General features: G+C 48.1%; 1 protein-coding gene across 1 annotated transcript in view; it reads left to right on the top strand.

The window, feature by feature from the left end:
• ddx10 (DEAD (Asp-Glu-Ala-Asp) box polypeptide 10) overlaps positions 1 to 17,397 on the top strand; it is a 113,701-nt gene extending 96,304 nt beyond the window's left edge. Inside the window, exons 17-18 of the mRNA XM_035435122.1 lie at positions 3,480 to 3,625; positions 17,015 to 17,397. Of these exons, the coding sequence (XP_035291013.1) occupies positions 3,480 to 3,625; positions 17,015 to 17,213 (345 nt within the window). The 3' untranslated portion in view covers positions 17,214 to 17,397. The remainder of the gene's footprint in view (positions 1 to 3,479; positions 3,626 to 17,014) is intronic.
• Positions 17,398 to 23,880: the final 6,483 nt, after the last annotated feature.

Below are 23,880 nucleotides of genomic sequence, written 5' to 3'. Positions count from 1 at the left end.
GGCCGTACCCGCTGCCACACCACGCGTCCAGCACTCTGTGGGAGAAGCGTACCCACATACTGGTAAACACAGTCGAGGAAATCTGATGTACTACTTAAAAGCTGAATTAAATCTGGTCTCTTAGCTATTATTTTGAAATGACCTCTCGTGGAAATAAAGTAGAGACCCTAATAATTGACTGAACACGGGAAATGTGTGGTAACATGAAATGTGTGGAGTTGTGGAAAAATTGAGTTTGAATGTCTTAGCCTAGGTGTATGTAAACTTTTCAGCCTCAACTGTATGTGACCTGTTTGTTTGTATCCTATCTTCCTTGCTTGAAGCAGTATATTAGTGATTAACTGTTTCTCTTTTTGTTTTGTTGGAAGCAGGGTGTTTTTTTTTTGTTTTTTTTTACCGTTGCTTTTTAATTATTCAGTAGTGTTTCTATTTATGTAAAACCGCGGCAGTTAATTTTTTTTTTTAGAGGAGGTGTTTTGAAATGTCAGGCCACGCCCCTCCTCCCGTGCAGTGCTGTCTCTCGCCCGCTGGACGTGTCGCGCGCGGCTTTGAGAACGAGCCGTTCTTTGCCTTCGCGCTCCGTTAATGTCTCACCCGCGGTGGCGGATTACCGGCTTGTGTATGTGTCCGGGCACGGTGGCGAAGCCCTTCGCGTCAGATTTAGGGACAAGAAGGGTGGGGGGGGGGGGCGGGGCGGGGGGTGGGGGGTGGGGTGGGGTGGGGGGGGGTGGGGGGGGGGGGGGTGAGGTTGAGCATCTCTCTTGGCAGCTCTGTCAGAGTATTCATGGATGGTAGCGCCACAGAGCTCCACTCTGTGCTCTCAACATTTTAAGTTCCGTTTCCCCCCCTGCTGAAGGCAAAGCATTCAATTTGATGCACTTTCTCAAAATTAAGCGGAGTCAGTAAGTGTATTTTTATGGCAATGGAAGATCTGTACTGTTACATTGCACTGGAACCCCCTGTTTTTTTGGAGTCTGTTTAGCAATGGATATCAGTGAAATCGGGCTGAACACAATGTCCTCATTTCAGCTATTGAATAGTCAGGATGTGTAATATACAATGGATATGTCTGAAATTATACACATCATTCAATATTATGCTGGAAGTCAAGGTAAATTTAACAAAGATACATACATCAAAGATTTTCTGAAGTATAGCCGAGCCTTTGAAGTGTGACCGAGTGTTCTTGAACATCATATCATCCTTTTACAGCTTGAAGAACTTTTATTCTAGTCTCTTCTATTATAATCCATTTGTATTTCCATAATTGATATGAATGTGAAACATTCTGTCTGTTGTCTGTAGACTACAAGTGCGCCAGGATTTCTCTCTAAGGATACTTCAGTGCCTAGAATTCTAGAGCCCATATTGCTTAAAATATCTCAGATATTTTTTTCTTTTGGCTCGCGGTTTTTAACTGCAGGCCTGTCCGTCGCTTTGGTTGGGTTAGGCTGCTCGCTGGCATGTGTCCTTAAAAGGGCGTACAGCCAACCATTTCTTTTCAGCCTGCGGTCTGCCCAGCCGAGCTGCTGAGCTACTGCGGCGGAGCTAGCGTGTGCAGTTACGGATACTGTACCACAGGAGGCGCTGTTGCTCAGCAACCGGACCCCCCCCCCCCCCTTCCAGGGCCTCATTATAGCATCGTGCCAGGGGATTCCCGGTCAAAGTCAGCAGAAACTCATTCAGGATTCAGCCCCGACCGCTGGGCCTATCTCTACGCGGGGGGCGTACTGCCACGGCTGAATATTCAACCCCAGAGCCCAGATTCCCTGGGCATTAAATCATCCGTGTAGCGGACTCAGCCGATTGGACTGAGCCCGTTACAATATATAGCCAACCTGCCTCCAGATCGGTGAATCTGTAGTGCATTGATCCAGAGAAATAAGCCCCGCGCTCTCGACCCTGCGCAATGCATCATGGGTCATTAACTGACCGTATTAGGATATTCCGTTCAAGGGCAGATGCTGGTGGAGTTCACAGTGAACAGCTCTGTTATCTGCCCTGTGCTACTCGCAGCTCTGAAAATAGGCTAAATTCTGTGTCCGAGCTCAAACCATTTTAGCCGTCTTGCTGTTGTATTTAACTAAATAATGCTATTTGTGAGCTGGCTGCATGGTTTTTTAAATGTACCATTACATAGAGTAATTTCAAGCATAACATAACATTAGTGTATAATTTGACATTTAGATCTATCGTGCGTTAGCAAATAAATCATTCTCAGATGGCAGCCCACTCAGCCTGATTTCAGTGACGTTTTTACTTAGCTGGCTGCTGAGTTAAATCAAGTCCTCGAACTGGTATTTATTTTTAACTTGATTTATTTCTCTGGTATGACACAGCCGTTTTGATTGGTCTGTACTGATTGCACATTGTACTGTCATGGCTGGTATCCAGATGTATGTGCTAAGAGTGCTATTGGACAATGAATCTCAATGCTATGTTATGGAATAGGCCTATCTTGTGGTGGAGCTGGTGAGCAAGATAATTGTTTTGATTCAAGTTTAATAACTTTCCTTAATAGTAAACTGGACCCTTAAAAGTTACATTGCATGTGACATGCAGTATTTTGCTACTGAAATATTGTGTGTGCTGGGCATTGTTTTGCAGGATGCTTAAACCTTTCCAATGCAGCCAAATAAACTTTTAACATAATTTTTTTTCCCCTTTCAAACCAAAGTGTCACGCATCATCGTGCTGTCATTGTAGAACTTGATTGTACTTTCATTTGATTAAAATTTTTATCTAAAGCAATTATGATAGGCTGTTTGAATGGAATGACTTGAATTGGTGCCAATAATTCTATTTTTCATCATGGTGATCCATTATGCATGTAGATCGGGCCTGGGGGTCACATGCATATTTAAAGTACTTTTACTCTTGTGATACATGTAAATCTTTGAAAATAATCCGACAGATCCTTGAGATTTTTTCAAAGAACTATGTCACTAACCCGAAATGTCAAGTGATATGTAAGAGGAGTTTTTTGCTCTCAGATCTCAGTTCTGATGAAAATAGATTTTTCCTTTCAAAATGGGCGGCAGCCCGCAGGGACTTCGCTGGCGTCGGGAGGCATTACGATATTTCAAAAGAATTGTTCGTCCCAGGTCTGGTGCGGATATGTGGGCACAGCACCCGTGGGAGACAGCCTGCTGTAACGAGAGAGATTCGCTGGAGCGCTGTGGGAAGGGGGGGGGCAGGAGGCGGTTACCGTGGGAACTGGGAGGTGGGGGGGGGGGGGATGGCGAGCCTCTCGTGGACATTCAGAACCACCATCCCCCACTGCAGATTAAAAAATAACACCACGATGGTTCCATTGTACGCCTTGGCTGCATTGTGATCTTGCCCAGCATTGTGTCTTGTAGCTACCTGGTAATGTGTTTGTCCCCTAGAGCCCAATGCCCCAGTGGGTTCTTCATCCAAGTCTCTCGCCTTGTCCTCCTCTACTCTGTGACTGATCCGCTCCTCGGTCTCTTCCGCAGGAGCAGAAAAGAGAGTCCGACAGCGAGGAAGAGGAGGAGGAGGCGGTGGCCTACCTGGACCGCGGCGACGGCGAGGAAGAGTTTGACCCCAGCTCTCTGCCCGACCCGGACAAGCACGTGGATTCCGAGCCGGAAGACCAGAACAGGTGGGAACGACAGTGCATCCAAAGGGTTAATTCCATCAAACACACAGAGAACACTTTCAGCAAGCACGTATGTTAATAGAAGCCAATTACAAATCTAGCGGGGGGGGGGGGGACCGTACAGAGTGTTCACGCTCAGTCTGATGTGTGTGGGGCGCTTCCGAAGGGCTGCAATTTGTTCCATTACATAAACTTCACTTAAAATATCAATACCTGGGTTTTTATTGTAGGCTGCCCCGCTCGCAAAATAGCGAAATTGAATTTTGCCCCGGCTCCTAGTGTTGCTGTCGATCAGTCCCTTTCTGTTTACTGTCAGACTGTGGGGAGCGGTATATCAGCAAACGTACGGCACGCGTATGGGCGGAGGCTCAGAAGCACAGTATATCAGCTTATCGGTATGTGAGCGTATCTCGTTCAGTAAAAAAAAAGAAAGCACAAACCCTCCCGGAGAGGCGATTTCAGCCTTATGAGTGATTTATCTCGGCCATCGCTGTTGCTTTTCTGAGAGCTGAGCCCCTTCTGCTGAGCTGGTGCCAGTTAGAGGAGGGGCACGGTGAGCGATTTAGGGGTAAGGCATTGTGGGTAATCTCTCTCAAGTGTGGACACCACAAGGTGATGTGACTGTATAATCTCAACACAAGTCAAAGCCGTGTGGAATGCATCTTTTGTTAAAATCGTTGTCTGCTATAGGCTGCCCTAGTCTAGGACCCCTGGAGTGTCTGGATTGTATTTAGTTTTCCTCTTTTTATTTGCAAATACTGTATTTTTAAAAAAAGTAATGTGGATGGACGTCACTTCAAGGTTTAAATGTAAGAAAGCACACGTGCAAATCAGTATAAGAAGACTTTGATCCCTAATATAATGCTTATGTTCTTTTATAATTGTGTAATGAGAACACTTTGCCATTTTTTCCACAGTAACCTTGAACAGTGTTCCATTATTCAGTAGATTATTGTTTGCACAGCTCACTGCCCTCCAAAACATTCGCACCCTTGTTAAATATGAACAAAAAAGACAGTATAAAATAAATAATACAGATCAGTGTTGTATGCTCAAACAAACGAATGAATAATTAATTTCTTTTATACTAGTACAGTTGATTAAGAGAAAAAGTTGTAAGAAATGTGTCTCAATGATTCACATTCTTTAAATAAATTAATAGGAACCCATTTCTTGTGACTATCAAGTTCTCTCTCTGTTTTGCCAAATGGTAAAAGTCTTGTCGCAGGAAATGCCTTCGATTGTAACTGAATGTCGTGCCAATGTTCTGACACTTACCTTTTTTGGCACCCCGAAGCATTTTCATTGGGCCTCTTGGGCTTATTTCTTTTCTGTGATTGGTTCACACAAAAGATGGCGACCCATCTCCCTTTAAACATATTGCGCCCTGTTTCCTGTTTGTTTTGCCACGGACACAAACCTTTGCACTGTAAGGTAGGATGAAAACACATTAAGCCATAATGACGGGTGATCAGTTATATTTTCTCCCCTCTGTCACATCATTATATATGTTAATCAGGGTAAGTGCTACAAATGTCCCATAAATTCATCTATTGTGGCATCTTATATAATGCCTCAGCATGCCCATACTGTTTGGTTTTTTTTGCGTAAGTGGGCCTTAGTGTCATTATGATGTCATTAGCCCCCCCGTGCCGGATCGCTTTCCCCGGGTTGCCTGTTATTATTGAAAATCTCCGCATTGCTTGTTGAGTGGAACTATTGGCCCGAGTGGTAAGGCATCCCTTTTGTACATGGCTAATGTAAAGCATCCCTTTTGTACACGGCTAATGTAAAGCATCCCTTTTGTACACGGCTAATGTAAAGCATCCCTTTTGTACGTGGCTAATGTAAAGCATCCCTTTTGTACATGGCTAATGTAAAGCATCCCTTTTGTACATGGCTAATGTAAAGCATCCCTTTTGTACATGGCTAATGTAAAGCATCCCTTTTGTACACGGCTAATGTAAAGCATCCCTTTTGTACACGGCTAATGCATCCCTTTTGTACACGGCTAATGTAAAGCATCCCTTTTGTACACGGCTAATGTAAAGCATCCCTTTTGTACACGGCTAATGTAAAGCATCCCTTTTGTACACGGCTAATGTAAAGCATCCCTTTTGTACGTGGCTAATGTAAAGCATCCCTTTTGTACGCGGCTAATGTAAAGCATCCCTTTTGTACGTGGCTAATGTAAAGCATCCCTTTTGTACGTGGCTAATGTAAAGCATCCCTTTTGTACATGGCTAATGTAAAGCATCCCTTTTGTACATGGCTAATGTAAAGCATCCCTTTTGTACGTGGCTAATGTAAAGCATCCCTTTTGTACGTGGCTAATGTAAAGCATCGATCACCGAGCCCGCCGCGGATAGCCCACAGAATGTGTAATTACTGTCGGAGATATAGAGTGGTCTCAGTGGCCGAGCGGTGCCGTGACCTCGCTTGGAGAGCAGTGTGTGTGCAATGCAGCGATTCACGTTCTGCTGGACCCGCCCCTTCTCCCCCTTTTTTTGTTTTTTTTGTAACTGCCGTTTTCTGCTCTTTCTTTGATCCCTACCTCCGCCTCTCTCTTTGTTCTGATTAATCTTTCTCTTCTCATCCTGCTTTCTTATCTGTACGTGCTCTCTCCCTCTCCGCTGTTCTCTATCTCCATTTTGTCCATTTTTGTTTCCCTCCCTCCATCTTTCACTTTTTTCTCCCTCGCCTTTGCCTGCCTCCCTCTTCCTTTTCTCTTCCTCCCCTCTCACTCCTCTCCCTTTGTTTTTATCTCACTCTTCTCCTTTCCTCACCACTTTCCACCCTTTCTCCATTTCTCACTCCCTTTCTTTCCATTCCTCTCTCACTCTTTCCTCCTCCTTTCCTCTCTGTAGCTCCCTCTCTCTATCCCTCCCTCTCTCTCTCTCTGGTCTTCTCTCCTGTTCTCCATCCCTCTCTTTCTCTCTCCATCCCTCCGTCCCTTTCTCCCTCCCTCTCTCCTGTCTTATCCTTGTCTCTTTCTCCCTCTCTCCATCCTTCTCTCATCCCTGTCTCTCTCTCCTTCCTCTCCCTCTCTCCCTCCCCTTCTCCCTTTTTCCTCCTCTATCCATCCCTCTCTCCTCTTTTCTCCTGCTCTCCCTCTCTCTCTCCCTCTCCCCCCTTTCTCTGCTGTCTTTATCCCTCCATCTCTCCCTCCCCCCCTCCTCTTTCTCTCCCTCTCTCACCTGTTCTCTCCCCCCTCTCTCTCTCCCCCCCCCTCCTCCTCTCTCCTGTAGAGCGGGGCCGAGCGGGCGGGTGACTGTGTCCCTCCCAGGCAGTGCAGGCAGCGCTCTTGGACCCGTCCCCCTGATTTACAGCCCCGCCCCCCCCCCCCCCCCCCCCGGGGCTCGCTGCACGGCTACACGTGCTGCATGCGGGATGGGCCGGGGCCCCATAAATCCGGCGGGCGCCATCCAGTTTGCGCGCAGATCTACGGCCAGCTGCTTCCCGGACGTGCTTTACGGCCGCGCCCCGGCAGCGGGCCGTCTGCTCCGGGCCCCATTACTTATTCACATCGCGTTTTTTACGGCTCCGCTCCTCCCCCCCCCCCCGAGTTTTTTAATGACCCTGCTCTTACCTGACTGCCGCTCCCGGCTCGTCTCCACTGCTACATGCATAATCAACGCCCCGCTCTATTACTTTATGGCTGGATCGCAGCGTATTGCACCCAAGGCACGTCGCATAAGGATAAGGTTGTCACGTGGGAAATGTCCGCCATTTTGGCTCTGGAGGTAGCAGACGTACAATATATAGTCCTGGAAGTAAATGGGAGGCTAACAGTGGGAGCCTTTGCCGGGTCAGGTTTAGTTTGTGTTAACTGCTGCCTTTGTAAACTTCACGATACAAACTTGGCTGTTTTGTTTAATTCTTTCTATTCCCGCTGTGCTGACACTCCAGACTTAAAGAAAATCTTTCTAGATATTCATTTGAAACGGATTCAGCTAAAAGAGGCTTCGTTCGACGTGTTTAATCTGAGCTTCAAATGAGTTAAAGCGTATGTGGAGAGCGGGGGGGGGGGGGGGAGTCGAATCCGATTTTTTAAGATTAACCCCAGGCTCAGACCTCAACCACAGCGAATGCATTCTTTGTTCAGCCAGCCATGGCTGTGCAGAAGTGCCATCTGATCTTTTCAAACGCGCTGGTGATGCTGTGCTGGGCCAGGGCTTTGGGTGGCAGTGCCGTTCTGTGGGACTGTGGCAGGAGTGGGCACCGTCAGCGACAGGAGGATTATGGGAACTCCGCCAGCTGGATTAGCATCCATTCAGCTATCTGTGTAACAGCACTGGCCCCTGTTAACTCTCCAGCACCAGCCCAAATAAAAGCTAACCTGCACAGCTGGTACACAGTGACAGGGACGAAGATTTACTGTGACCTAAAGTACTTATTGAGACCACGCAGGATTCTGGGAAATGTAGGAATGTCTATCAGGTGGTGAGTCGGTGATTGGTGTATATTCTACACTTCTGTTATTCTCAGAATTGTGCATCTGATCATAGTTTGCTCATCAGGAGCAGGATTATCGTTTTTTTCAATCATTCAGCACTAAATCTAACGTCGTGTTCGGTTTGAGCCAATTTAAGATCATTTTCGAGTGAGAACGGCCGTTCTGTGCACTCATCGGTGCACGAGGCCGGCTGATCAGTCTGGCCAGCCGAGCACTTTCCCTGGGTTTCTGCAACTGGAGAAAGGGCAGGACTCATTGTGCACACGTATATCAGTGCTAAAAAATAAATGAAGAGCAGCCATTACTTACTCATTTTGGACCGTATTTATGCTGCCCCTTCACCTGGGTGTTTTTTTTTGCTCTTCTTAGCGGTAATTCACAGCCGCCAGGTGATTAACCGGCCGCGCAGTACCTGAGTGATGAACGACTGCGGTGTGGGAGGAGCCTCATCAGGAATGGATGTGACATTGTGCCCTCCCGGATGCACAGCGCATCAGTGCTGTAGGCCCCTTCACACGGACACGCGCACATGGCGAGAGAGGGTGGGATGGATGGAGGGATGGAGAGAGGGAGAGAGGGATGGATGGAGAGAGGAAGGGTGGGAGGGAGGGATGGAGAGAGGGAGGGAGGGAAGGATGGAGAAAGGGAGGGATAGATGGAGGGATGGAGAGAGGGATGGATGGAGAAAGGGAGATTGGGTGGGATGGATGGAGAGAGGGAGGGAGGGAAGGATGAAAAGGTGTACACTACAATGGACGTGGTCCTTAACCCTCCGCTGAGCCAGCCATGTTTGAGACTGATGTCATCGTTCAGTTAAGCCCCTGTCCCAAGGGAATAAAGCAAGGTGAGAAGGAATCAAGAGTGTCTGAGACAGACACCTATTTAAAGTATTTTAAACGCTATTAAAATAAAGACATTTTGAATCCATTTTCACCTTTCAAATGCTTTCACGGTTCTCTGGAAAAAAGCACTGTAAAATTGATTTGATTTGATTTGATTTAAAGTATCTCCAGCCTCTCGAAGGAGGCACGTCTCGCGTGTCAGATGCATGCTGGGACGTTTACGGCGTGTTACAATGTCACCTGTCAGAGAGCTTAGCCTCTTCGCTGCAGGTGGTCTTCCTCATTAGCATTCAAAGTGTTAGTGAGCCTGTGATTGCAGTGTTTTGCTACTGGATTACACAGGAAGTTTTTAAAGTGTCTAAGGATTAGGAAAATGACCGTATAATATTCTTAATCACATTTTAACCACTCAGTAAGCAGAAAATGGTATCTTATGTTATCTTAGCTGAGGAGTTTTCAAGGTATAAAGGAAATTAAGTGAACATGTAACAAAAATTATTTGGTATATATATATATATATATATATAGTGAACAAGCAAAAAATAAATTCCTTATTAAATGTTTATTTCTGGCATAGATTCTTGTACTTGCTGCACCTCGGCCTTGGATTAAAATTCTTGTCACATCGGGTGCAATATGTCAGTTCTGATACAAAATGCAAAGTGCACAAGGATAATAAATCCACGCCACATGGTAGGTCTAGTGATTTAGCTAGATTTAGTGGTTAATCTCAATTTAAATAGCAAATGTTTGATTTGGGATAATGTAAACACCTGATGATAAAAAATAAACTCTGTTTAAAATTTTTTTTAAGAAGACATTTTGATTCAATTTTCACCTTTCGGAAGTTTCCATCGAATTACTGCGAATGTGTTCATTGAATCGCTGAGCGACTCGTTGAGTCACAGGAAAATGTTGAAAATGAGAGAACGCGGTGCCTTATGAATATGAATACGGTAATCTTCATGCGGTTGCTCCGCCGCTGATAAATAGGGTAGATCTGAACGGCGGCCATTTTGTGCCTGGTTCAGCAGCCTGTGCTCTTGAAGGCGCCTGGTTTGTTACCTCTCTCCCGCACTTACGCGTCGTTTGATTTATTGGCCCGCAGATATCCTTGACAGTCTAATTTCTTTCGCTGGCACTCCGAAATTATATTTGATCCTTAGTTAACGAAAGCATGCTTCAGCGGGACAGATGGCAACGCCACATAAATGCAGTACGCTGGAATTCAGCTTGGCGAGATGTGCCAGAAACTTGCTTCTTTCTTCGTCTTCTTCTTTCTTTTTTTCCGGAACATTCTTTTTTTTTTTTTTATCTCATCCATTGTCTGCGAAACTGTTTTGTTTGGAGATTGTTGTACGCTTTGTGCGTTGTCGGCCTGAGCTGTTTGTTCGCTTCTTATTGGATCTAGCTGGCTGCTTTATCATTCCCCTGTTTCCCCCCCCCCCCCCCCATCTCATGCCAACAAAATCTGGCTTGCCAGGGGAAATGAACTATGATAAGTTAGGTGTGTCAAGCTGCAATTAAAGCCATTTAAAAAATTAGCGCCCTTTTTTAATTACCTGCATGAGTTGCCACATTAATATTCACAGCCTAAAAAGTTTTCAAAGGCAGTGGTTGGTTCTGTTAATTTAAAAGTATTTGCCAAAGTTACTTGTGGATTTTCTCTCTTCTTTTTTTTTTTTGCTTCAACAATGCCTAATTTTGGCTCTGCTCTTTTTTTTTTTTGTTCTGATTAGTCTAGGACTAATCAAGGCCTGGCCTATAATTTAAACTTGGCCTGTCTCAGAGGCCACGGTGCTGTGGATTCTAATCAGCACTTTCTGAGGAAGTATTTACTGAGCTTATCCGTGCTCTAATCACTCAGGGAACATTGGCATTTAAGGGGAGTAGTAAACAGCAGCATTGGTATTTGTAATTGTCCCCCGATGAGAACGCTCTGTTTGGCAATGGCTAAACCTAAGGGGAAAAAAGTGCATTCGAAAAGTGTATTCGAGCTGTACCCCCCCCCCCCCCCCCCCCCCCCCCCGCCCCCAACGGCGCTGCTTGCTATAAACCCCAAAGCACAGAGGACTCCCATCACGAAATCGCTATTCAGGGTCGCGACCCCCCCCCCCCCCCCCCCCCTCCCCACCCCTCACAGGCTCATAATCCTCCCCGGCCAATCTCGGACGCCCACGCCCCGTTTCCCCCTCAACGCTCGCTAATTACACGCGACCGGGCGGGGCCAATCCCGAGCTTACCGCGGCTCCGACGCGGCCCGCGCCGCCGCCGCCGAGCTTCTCGTCCCCGCTCCCGGCCCGCGAGCTGATTGCCATCTCGGTAACTGACGGCCCGGCTGAGCCGGAATGGCGCTCGGCGTTTGATTTATAACTGATGGCGCGGGCGCATAATGAGGAGCCTGATTAAAAGGCCCCGGGGGCCGCTCGGCGAGTACATAAACTCCCGGGGAAGTGTTGGGCTGCCGAGGTGCGGGGAGCTAATAAATCCCCATCATTTCACACGATTGCCGATCGGCGTGTCCGGCTAAACGCCCTCGCCGGCGTGAATTTTAAAAACCGCTTTTTCCGACCTGAGTGAAAACCAAAAACGACTTAAAAAAACATTTTTATATTTCTATTAAATTCCAGCTGATTTTCTATTTAATGCACTTGTGTTAAATGAAAATTCTGTAAATAAATAAACATTGTATTCCTGGTAAAGGAAAGAAAATCTTTTAGTTGGGCATTATATGAAGTAGAAATATAGCTGCTGATCATAATGTTAATGACCAGGTACAGAAAGACAATGGAACGTAGGGCCTGGTTCACTGAGACCTTTGGAACCTGCAAAATCTTTACAGCACCATGCAAACCCAATAACGGGGCCAGTGATTGGTCGTGGTATTGGTTTTGCACCAGTCATTGGTTGTGCTATTGGTTTCGCGTGTGCTAAGAGGTTTTGCACATGCTAAAGGTCTTAGTAACTCTTGGTGTTTTGGTGTTTTCTCTTCTTTGGAATTGTGAGGGGCTGGTAGCCTGGCTATAGGGAGCCTTTTCACGTGCACCCGATCTTTCCTGTCGGTCATCCAGCCAATAGAAGCTCGCCAGGTGGGATGTGTAAATTATGACCTGCCCCCCCCCCCAGGGCGCTTCCTCACCACGCCGCGCGTATTTTTCCGGCGTGGCAGGACCGCGGCGCGCCGGCCGCTGGGTATCGTAGCGGCTCAGCCTGCGATTACAGTCAGCAGAGCAAGACGAATGCGCTGCGTCCGCTGGAGCCTCCTGCCCCGGCTCCGCCTCTCCGTATGACCCCGCCCCCCCCCCGCGTACTCTATCCCAGCTTTGTTAGCGATGTCATCGCTTCATGTCTCGCGCCGAGACAGCTCGAAGATAAAAATAATATAAAGGATGGAAAAGCACTCCCTTTTGGCAGGGCCCTGCATTTTAAACAGCTGAACTCAGCTCCAAACTCAGGCATGTTAAGAGGCCCTAGTGCGTCTGACACAGATCAAACTGCCTCTTTCTGCCTTATGTAGTTTGGCTCATTTTGTACAGTAACTTCACACACCCCAGACTCCAAGCTTAAACTCCCATATTGTGAAGATTCCACCACCGCCCTCTACCCTGCAAAGCTGTCTGCTTTAACAACCATCTATTGCACACAGATGAGTGTATTATCATTTATATCTTCCGATCTCTTCACCCGGTGACCTTTCCCTCCAGTGGACCATGATGCACTGGGTCCTCTTGTTCCTGCCGAAGCAGAGAGGCTGAACCGGCAGCACCGAGCGGCCTTCCCCTCTCCTTCGGTTCAGCGTGCCTCTGCTACCGCTCTGTATCGGTGCAAAAAATAACCGCACACCCACACGCAAAGCAAAGGCCCTCCAAGCAATATTACAGCCCTGTGTCTGTCAATATGGCGTGCGAAGGTGCTGGTGTCTGTTCTAATAAAAGCCAATATTCCGCTCCTGGAATGTTGCTTCTGCATGTGTTTGTATGGTGACTGTAAGAGCAGTAGGCAGCAGTGTAGTATAATGGGTAAGGAGCTGGTCTTGTAACCTAAAGGTCGTAGGTTTGATTCCCAGGTAGGACACTGCCATTATACCCTTGAGCAAGGTACTTAACCTGCATTGCTTCAGTATATATCCAGCTGTATAAATGGATGCAGTGTAAATGCTGTGTAAAAGTTATTTAGGTCGCTCTGTTTAAGAGCGTCTGCACAATGCCTGTAATGTAATGTAAGTAGGCCTGGGGTCTTTAAGCTGCAGGTCAACATTAAGGTTTAGCCTTAACTTTGTAGTGTCACTGAAAACCTTCACTAGATTCATCCAGATTTTTTTTAACTGATTTTTTTCCCCTCCCCATTCACCTCACGTTTGCCACCATTTTCTTGTCTCCAATCAGGGCTTCCTTCTCCGTAACTGACTCCCGTGGCTCATCTCCACAGTTCCCGTTATTCGGAGATAAAGAGGCACGCGTCTCTCCTGAGATAATGAACTTGTTAATTAACGGCGGCGACTCACCGGCGCGCCGCCAAAGACGCCGAACGACGGCCGCGGACGAGCGGGACATCAGATACGGAGCGAGCCCCCTCCCGGCCCCGCCCCGCCGCGCCGCGTACGCCCGCCGCGCTAGTCCTCCGACAGAATAACAAGTCGCCCCTCTGCATTGTTTACGCTCCTCGCAACGGCCTCGCCACGGGAGCCCAAATTAAATCATTTGCGGCGAAGACGCGCGCGAGAGAGAAAAGGCTCGGAGATCTGCGGTCCGCAGCGCTCCGCGTTCTCCGGAAGTTTCCGAGCCCCTCCGTGGCTCGCGCTCGGCGAAGAGGGATGGCGCGTGCTGATGAAGTCCGAAACGAGAGTCGGTCGGAGTTTACTCTGTTTTTGGTTTTTTTTTAAAATAGGGGCCACCTGGGCCACTTCTGATCCGGAAAACAAGCGCTGTTCGGTTCCCCGACTCCTAAATTCCATTATTCATGAGCGCTCCCCAGTTTCACTTCAGTCAATTCGGTGACTCCGCCTCTGCTCTGAACAGACATCGCCGTCCGACACTCACGCCCAGCCTTTCTCTCTGACCTTTACTGAGCTAGTATCTTGGCTCCGTTTTTTTTTTTTTTTTTTTTGAAGCGTAAATATTTATTAGGGATTTGGCCACCGTATGCGTCTAGTGCAGCTTATAAGTAAAGTGATATAGTCTACCTACATCTGGAATATACTGCAGGAGGGGTGTTGGACTGAACTCATCCACGAGAAAGTTATTCGGTTCACACTTAGCGGGTGGAAATTGAAAAGCTGACACAACTTGGTCCCGTGAGCACTCTGTGCGCCGTAACGCTGAGTGTGCAAGACAGAGACCTATCAGGAGCGAATAATGTACCCTTCTCTTTTCTTCTGTTCTGTTCCATCGAGGAGTAAATGAATGAGAAGACTCTGTCCCGGCTCCTGGCGCTATCTGCTCTGAGCTGCTAGCATGTCGTCCTGGCTAGCCTTCCGCACTCAGCTAGCGTATAACCCGATTAGCGGGCGACGTTCGACAATGGACGGCGCGAACCGTAATGTTTAATTCCCCTGCAGCTTAATCTCCTCAGTAAAACCCTTCCTTTTGTGTAGGTTCCACCCCCCGGGGTACCCAGCTGGAGCAACCCTGTGAAAAATGAAAAGCGTATTTTGTGGCAACATTGGCGCCGATTCTAGCATGAGTCAGCATTTTTTAGGCAAAGATTTACCCCAGCGCTTCTGAATTATTTCGACGGCAAGTTTTGGACTGAACTTCCAGGGTAATGCTGGAGCGCGTGGTGATGATAATTCTTCGGTGTGAAATTCCACCATTTTATGAAGCAGAAGATAGCACAGATAAAATGGCTGTGCTCAGTGGCCATCTTTCCCCACAGTGTTCCCTCAGCCGTTAACAGTAACTGTGTGAAAGTTAAACCCACGGCTGCTGTGTGTTCAGTGCACTGCAGACCCAGAGATGGAGCTGCCGACGTAAAGAGAAATGTTACTGAATTGCTATCAGCCCATTCTAGTCGTCGAGCAGCGGTTGAGAGGTGAGTTGAAGGAGGGCTACTGCTGCGTTCGGTTTGGGGAAAATCACAGCAAGAATAGATTACACGCCGATCTCGCGTTGAGAAACGGCGCTGCCCCGTTTGAGAGGGACGTCTTCCCCGCCTTCTCCGGCCCCCGATCAGACAAAGGCGTAAAAATTTGCAACGGTCACGCTCAAGATTATGGACAGAGAGAGCTGAGTTACAGTGACCTGCTGCCAGCTTTTATTTTGTTGTCTGGTTTATTTCCCGCTCCCCCCCACCCCCCACCCCCCACCCCCTTTGCAGAAGTTAAAAAAAAAAAAACCTTTTAAGTTGTTCGATGCTGTTGGGAAGAAGGAGCCAATATTCTTTAGCCTCTCACTGGCCTGGGTGGAATTACTATTCCACGTGCGTGTGTGTGCGTGCGCGCGCGTGTGTGTGTGTGTGTCGTCTCAAATTTCAGACGGCGGGGCGATTTCCAGGTAGACCGAAATCGTTTTGCCTCTCCGTCCGTGATGGGAATCAATTCTGGGAGTGGCGCGCAGCCGTGCGCTAAGCTAAACCTGAGCCGCAGTCAGATGTGTTCTGAGTGCTTTACAGAGCGCTGCTCAGCTGGTCCTGCTAGGCCTCACGCGTTTGCGGTGCTGTGTACGCAGATTTCTTCTGATGTAAGCGGCCAGCACTCCGATGTTTGTCCGACGCGGAATTCGGGCTCTCCCCTTATTCCGGAATTATTACTCCCGGCAGCCCTGTCTTTATTTCTTATTAACAGACCGTGAGACCGGCGGCCATTTTAAAACCCTATTCCAGCAGTGCATTGTGAGCCTCATATGCTCTCTGGGCACGTATCGCAAATCTCCATTTCTAATTAATGGAATAATCATGTTTGGACTCATTAATGAGCGTGCCTTTCCCCCAGTTTAACATTTTAATTTACTGGGAGTTTTGTTTGTGTTTTTTGGCACTCTTGTGAAGACTTGAAGGGGGGGGTGGGGGGTGGGGGGTTAAATGTAAGCCTGTTTTCAGCCTAATGGGTTTAAGGGAGTATCGTCAGAAAAGCTGTGCATGTCCTAATGGTTTTGGTAGAAGCTGATGCAAATCGATTAAATGTGTGGGTTTTATTTTATTTTTTTCCCTCAAAGAGCTCATTAAAAATGACATCTCATCGGGAAGGAAATGCACGATCCAATAACATCAGTGTAATGCGCTATTAGGCTAATGTAGTTGGTCCTCTTGACATATAAATAAATATATATATTCTTTTCTATTGTTAATTAGAAGGGAATTTTTCTTTTGAATATTTATTACAGTTATAAGGCCTCACTGTCTCAGACGTTTGCGTATGTGTGGGGGAAATCAATGTCAATAAAATAAACCAGGATATTGCCTAACATGTCTTTAAACTTTTGGAGATTATATTATAACAGATGCTGTATTTTACCCAGTGTACTTCAATAATGTACTGTCGGTTGCCTTTGTGACGTAAGTGATGACTCTAGGCTGTTCCACAGCCCAGGCCCGGTTGTTCTGCCTGAATTATTTTCCAGGCCACCCGTGAAGCCAGGGTCCATTCGCCCTGGCCGATGCTCCTGTTTGGCACATCAGCCTGAGCCTTGCGGTGTAAGCGTAGCGACTTACGTACATTTCTTTTAATGTGCACCGTGGAATCATGAAGCCAAAGCCTTATCGCGCTCCGGACTTGACCTGCTTCCCCTCAGAGCGCATCGCCGTGCTTTCAGACTGCTCCGTTTCATTCGCCGTTGCTCGGTGACCGGATCCTCCCTCCCTTTTCTTGCCCGGTGCAGGTCGAGAGCCAGGCTGTTTAAGAATTCAGTCGAAACGCAACCGTGCCACGCTGGCAGACTTCATTGGGTCTTTGGTGGCCTTGGGCCTGAGGTGGCCTGGCACCCACCCAACATGTTAACCGATTTCATTTTGAAGTGTACTGCAACCCGTAGAATGCAGTTGCCTTTTTGTTTTAATGTTCAGCAGTGGTAAGGACTAGTCCCTGGTTGTCGTGGTGTCACACTAACCTGTGTCTATGTGATGACACACTAATCTTTGTCTTTGTGATGTCACACACAGAGAGGCTTCTGGGAAGGGAGCGAGGAAGAGGAGCTACAGTGAGAGCAGCAGCGAGTCTGATCCAGAGGGCCTTGCCGCGGGCAGGAAGAGGACCAGGAAGGCGGGCGCCACGGAAACGGCGGCTCAGCCCTTGGACACCGGCCTCTCATTGGCCGAGGACGAGGAGCTGGTGCTCCATTTGCTGAGCCACAGAAGCTAGTGGTGTTGGGTGGACAATGTTTTCTGGGTTACTTTTTAGTTTTTTGTTGTTTTTTATTCCCACATTTTTGCTCATTTTGTTTTTCCTGTAGAACAAAGAAAGTGTGTTAACGGTATCTCTGTCACCAGTTACCATGAAGGAGACGTGTAATAAAAATGCAATATGTATCCAGTGTCAAAAACAATTTACAAGTGGACAGTTTAATCAATTTGCACCTTTTCCGAGTATCTCCTCCATTAAAGGCCGGGAGTGGAGGTGGGGCCTGACAGCCGGCGAATCACGTGCCCTCGTCTGGGCTGTGCTACCTGCCCACTGTCACCAGGAGCCCGCAGCGGCAGAACATGATTGGTGTTCATCCTGGCTGGGTCACAGGGGGTTTAAATCTGCCAGGTGCTTCACTTACTGCTGCATTAAAGCTGCTCAATGTGACAGATGCTCACGGGCCGCTGGTGATGGAGTGAGTGAGAGCATGAGTGCGTGAGTGACTGTGTGTGTGTGTGTGTGTGAGAGAGAGTGAGTGTGTGTGAGTGAGAGTGTTTGTGTGTGTGTGTGTGTGTGTGTGTGTGTGTGAGAGAGAGTGAGTGTGTGTGTTTGAGAGTGTGAGTGAAAGTGCATGTGAGACTGTGTTGAATGAGTATGAGTGTGAGAGTGAACATGTGAGTATGGGTGTGTGTGTGTGTGTGTGAGAGAGAGAGAGAGAGAGTGAGAGAGAGTGTGTGAGAGTGAGTGTGACAGACTGGCGCTAGCTCTCCTGTAGCTCTGGGTCATATGGGCCACTGTGTTACAGCAGTGTCCAGGCCTCAGCCACCCTGTTCCCTGCCTGTATGAAGTGGCACACGGGGGACTTGACCGGCACAACTTTCAGTACCAAATTAGGGATTAAATTGGGTGCCTGTTTGGGGGCAGAGGGGGGGAGCCAGTTTTAAAATTTGTAATGTTTGAAACACTGTACAGCTCGCCATTTCCTGCACTCACTCTTTAAGTATGTTTTTTAGGCAGGTTATGAATTTGGTGGGAATATCGCAGCAGGGAGCTGGTTATTTTTCCCAGGGAGATCTTCACTGAGATTAAGCTGCATACGTCTCCGCCAGCCAAGAGGCTGCAGGAGAGGGTTCGGCTGAGGTTCATCAAAATGCTTTTTATAGCTGTTATCTTTAATATTTTGCTGTGTAGGTGCACCCAAGATAAGAAGGGTTTATTTTTTCGCCCCCAGAATGCAATCAGAATCTTTGTGAAACACGAACAGTTTTTTGTTGTTATCCAGCTGATATAAAACCGCCCATTCAAGACTGGATCAATTGAGCACCAGAAGTCAATAATATTGCAGATATTACAACCTCTGCTAGTGTTGTTGCCCTTTTTTTGTTATGCTCTGTTCAATACAACTGTTTACAATATGAAACGTGTCTCCAGTTGCATCGTCTTTATTGTTGATTGGCTCGTACATCGTGTGTCATAAGTCATGTGATTGTTGCATAGTAATGAGCGTTGGGCCTTTTCTCCCTGCATGGAGACAACAGCCCTTTCCTGTTTGGGGTTTCATTCTGCAGGTTTAGACCACCAGAGCCTCTTCATGAGTGAAATAAGAAAACCCCTAGTGCCCCCCTCCCTTCCTACATCCATATCATTTCCTTTTATAGCCTCATATAGGAGCGCTCTCTCTCTCTCTCCTGCCCTCTCTTTCTCTCTCCCTCATTTCTTCTCTCTCAGTCTCTCTCACTATCTCTTTCTCTCTCACTCTCTGCTCTCTCTCTCTCTTCCTTTCTCCCCTGCTCTCTCTGTCACTCTATCTCACCATCTCTCCTCCCTCTGTCTCTACCCACTCTCTCTCTGTCTCTCTCTACCTACTCTCTCTCTGTCACTATCTCTCTCCCCCAGCTCTCTCTTTCTCCCTCTTTCCTCCCTCTCTCTCTGTCTCTCCCTCTCCCCACTGTCTCTCCCTCTCCCCCCCGCTCACTCTCTCCCCCCCCCCCCCCCGCCCCCCCTCCTGGCTGGGGGCCAGTGTGGTCTCGGCGGAGCGCGGAGGCCTGTTCTGCAGTGAAACAGGGGCGAGCCGCGCTGGCGGGGCTCATAATGGGATTCCTCCAGCGCTCCCGCTGGCCCAGCTGTGCCCCGTTACCTTTCATTTCTCTCCTCATTCGTTTCGGGGGGGAAAAGCGTGACTCCTGCGCCGGGTCTCGGCTTAACGAGAAGGCGGGCCCGCTTTCTCCGTCCCCTTCTGTCGTTCCGTTAGCCCCCCGGGACCCCCCCCCCAGTCAGGCCTGGTACGGGGGGGTCACCTGCCCAGAGCCGTCTGATTGCAGGTCCTCACCTGCCCCCTTACAGAGCTGTCTTATTCAGTCCCATCTCTCATGCTGCATCAACGGCGTCTGTTAATGGCCCTGTATTCAAACTAATATCTCATATTCATCTGTGTGTGCATCTGTGTGTATGAGTCTGTGAGTGCGTACGGATGTGTGTGCGTGCTTGCATATGTATGTATATGCGTGTGTGTGTGAATGAGTGTGAGTGTGTGTGGGGATGTGTGTGAGTGAGTGCGTGCGTGCGTGCGTGTGTGTGTGCGAGTGTGTGCGTGCGTGCGTGCGTGCGTGTGTGTGTGGGGGTGTGTGTGAGTGTGTGTGGGGATGTGTGTGAGTGAGTGCGTACGTGCGTGCGTGGGGGTGTGTGCGAGTGTGTGTGTGCGTGCGTGCGTGCGTGCGTGTGTGAGGTTGTAAGGGTTTCAGAAATGGCAGTGTGATTTTGCTACATTTTCCTGACAAAGCCTGATAGCTCTTAAGCTTTTATCACTGATTGATGGATTGGTTGGTTGATTGAGTAACTAATTGATTGAGTGATCGATTGATTGATTGATTTTTTGATTGGTTGGTCGATCTGTTGGTTGGTTGATTGATTCTTCAGCCAGGAGGTAGAACTAATGAGTGAAATGAGCTGGCTAGGTTCACGGCTGGAAGAAATACGTGGCGGGTCTTTTACTTTCTGGCCCCTGGACTTTCCACCTCTGCCACCAAGCGAAGTGCTGCACTTGGTTGAGGGTCATTCAAGCCATCTTAACTACTGCCTAGTTACCAGTCCAGTGGTGATGTTATACTGTGTGTTCACTCATTACATGTGAAGTGTTGAAATGCACCGGCGGTGTATGTGTGATATGCGTAGCTACTTTCAAATGTCAGTTTATTTGAAGCAGTGGATGAGCAGTCTGCTATTGCACTGCATTGAAGTACTACCTTTTTAAAAGCTAGTTATCACAGGGTGTATTGCAGTTCTAAATATACATCTGCAATTTTTGTTTGTGTGGAATAGCAGGAGTGTAGGCGATTTGTGTTCGGTATGTTTTCTACTAGCTAATTATAGCTGTCTAGTTGTTGTGAAGTTACCTGGGTTTTGTCTGCTTTATGGTTGGTCGAAAGTGCTGGATTATTATACTGTCATTTAAAGTCTTGCATTAACTACAGAATGCAGTTGCCAGTAGGCCTACAGCCTAGCCTGTTGCGCTATTGTTTTCAGCAAACGGTACAGAAGCAATTAAACCGAGAACAGGAGAGCTTTGTCTCTGTTTTTTTCCGTTTCTGCTTCCATCCACGGCTGTGGCCACACTGGCTGTTTATAATATATCTCTATTATTTCTGCTTTTAGCGTCGCTAAGGCCATAGCGGTCTTCACTGCGGCTTATTTGGTTGTCCTGGTAGATGCGTGTATAAGAACCTCGTCGTTGCTTTTTTTTTTTAATTCTTCACGTGCAAACGATCCCCATGTTGACGTGTGGTGATAAACCTCCCCGCAGTGCTGAAACGGCCGTGAGACTCTCTCTCTCTCTCTCTCTCTCTCTCTCTCTCTCGAGAACGAGCCCCATGCCCGCACTCGCCCAGCGCAGGTTGTTCGGAATAGATTTGGTTTCAGATGTTAAAGTGACTCGAGAGGGCACTTAAAGATGGGCTGATCTCCGGTCGGTCCGGGGCTCTGTATGCGAATCACATCAGAGAGCCGTCTAGCTCCAGCATGGGGGCGGGGGGGGGGGCATTTGGGCTGAGGTGAAAATTTGAGCACGGTCAGTGCTTCTCCACTCGCATTACACCGGGAGATTCAAAACCAAACGTTACACACAGACAAATGCGTGGAAAGTCCGTGGCTCCACTCTCTGCTATCAACGTAACCTATACCATTTACTGACCGCTTTTATGAGAAAATGCGGCCTTTGCCATATACTGACCACTTTCATGAGTATGTGCGGTCTTTGCATGAGAGGGATCGGTCAAGGCTGGGGGCAGGAAGCAAGGGAGTGTATCAAAAATAAAGTAGGCCTACTAGCCCTGAGTTTACAGTGGGGGAAAAGCTTTTTTCTTCCTTGTATTAAATGTATTAAGCCACCACACACTTGGTTGAGTTGTTTTTATTCATCCTGACTGGCATCCAAAAATGAAACGCCATGTTATCGTAAATTTAATTTTTTTAAATATGCCCGTGCACTGATCAGCACTTCAGTGTTTACATCCATTAAGCCATTTCACGCGGAACATTCCGGCTCTCTCAGACCATCATGCCCTGTTAGGATATGAAGTAGGGGGGCTGTTGTTCGTAAGTGTGTGCGTATGTGGGGGGTGTATTGGCTCAGCTGTGGCTAAGCTCTCAGGCTCAGGGGTGTCTTTGAAGAGTCTCCGCCGCCAGGTCGGGCTCCGTCCTGCTTCCCCCCTGCACCCGTCCTGAGGTGGCCTTCAATCTGCCGCTCGTTTTCGTCTTTCGCGCTCTCCCGCCGTGCGTCCGAGTCTCCCCTCGCTGAGTTACCGCCATCGTCTCAGTCCCCCCGCGCCCTTTAATTTAATCCACCTCTCAGGCAATCCAATTTATTTCTAACGGTGGGCGTCGCTGCGTAGCGGTAATAAAATCTCCCAGCGGTGCGTCCCCCGCGTGGAGCCAGAGATGCGCGGGGGGCCCACGTGATGCAGGATGACACGGAGGCGCGTGGGCTGGGAACGGAGTATGAGACGGAACAGGCTGCGCACTCTCAGCAAGAGTTTGTGTGTGAAGCTGATTTTAAAAAATAAATAAATAAATAAAACACTTCCTGATCGCCTGCTGTTTGTTTTCAGACGGCTGTTTGTTGTTCTAATGGTAGATGCTAAGCTGACACTGTGAAAGGCTGCATTACATAATTGCTGGAGCGTTTATTTTACTGGTCACGGTTGCTGTTTTTCCCCCATGATCAAAGTAAACCAGAAGGTCAATTAAAAAGTCCCCAATAAACCGAAAATAAGATAATGACTGGCATTATCAAGGCCAACGCGACAAGGGGAATTTAGTTTAATCACAGTGGATGTTTTTATCTTATTTTACATATTTTTTAAATCTATTTTGTGGTTTCTGCTTAATCAGCTCAGCGCTCGAACCATGGACAGCTCCGCATGATCGACCGCGGCCTCCAGGGCTAACCGCCGAAAAGAATCAAACGGTTTGACGCGTGCGCGCGCCGCAAGCTATCGCCCTGATCGTTACCCACGTGCCCAACGTCTGATTTTCACCTCGCCAGCGAACGGCCACGAAGCCGTACATGCCCGGGCACTTCACCCCTTCTGTGCGTTCGGTCATAAACGGGCATTTCACCCCTTCTACGCGTTCGGTCATAAACGGGCACTTCACCCCTTCTACGCGTTCGGTCATAAACGGGCATTTCACCCCTTCTACGCGTTCGGTCATAAACGGGCACTTCACCCCTTCTACGCGTTCGGTCATAAACGGGCACTTCACCCCTTCTACGCGTTCGGTCATAAACGGGCATTTCACCCCTTCTACGCGTTCGGTCATAAACGGGCATTTCACCCCTTCTACGCGTTCGGTCATAAACGGGCATTTCATCCCTTCTACGCGTTCGGTCATAAACGGGCATTTCACCCCTTCTACGCGTTCGGTCATAAACGGGCACTTCATCCCTTCTACGCATTCGGTCATAAACGGGCACTTCACCCCTTCTACGCGTTCGGTCATAAACGGGCATTTCACCCCTTCTGTGCGTTCAGTCATAAACGGGCCCCCGTCGCTGCCGCCCGTTACTTTTCCACATGGACCCAAAGTGCGGGATAACCCATTTGCATCCACCTCGCTCCCCATTTCGGCTCGTTTCCGTGAGTCGTGGGAGTGGCGGTTAAATAAGGAAGCTTTGTTGCGACGCTCCGCGCGCTTTTGTTCACGACCGTTTTTTTTTTTGCGGCAATGAGCTCCAGATGCGTTGTGAAGGGAAAGGAAGGAAGGGATGGGGGCGCACCATAATGGCTGCATCGTTGTTGTGAATCATTTCCCTGCCTTATTTTCTCACCTGGAAGCCTGCTGGTTTCATTTCGTTTGATGGGCCCGACAGGTTTCGCTACCCATTTTCCCTGATGAGACCGAATCAGACAGACAGACGGCAGTATTATGAACATATGACAAGAAAGGTTTTCCAGTCTGTTTAAAGCTCGGCGGAAATAAAAAAAAAACAGGTATGCAGTCTTCCTTGTGTTTACTTGTTCCGTTCGTCATTTAATGTGTTGTTCAGTCCAATAAAAACACCACGCTGATGAAATCTTGATTGCACACGACTGCACTTCAATTTATTGCACGGCTGTCGGTCTGTTGCTTGTTCCGTGTCGACGTCCGCCCCCATATCGGAGAAACCATCACACCGACGGGAGGAGGGTGT

This window comes from Anguilla anguilla, chromosome 9, assembly GCF_013347855.1.
Source record: "Anguilla anguilla isolate fAngAng1 chromosome 9, fAngAng1.pri, whole genome shotgun sequence".
Lineage (NCBI taxonomy): Eukaryota > Metazoa > Chordata > Actinopteri > Anguilliformes > Anguillidae > Anguilla > Anguilla anguilla.
The sequence above is the reverse complement of the archived record's forward strand: the minus strand, read 5'-3'. Positions and strand labels throughout refer to the sequence as shown.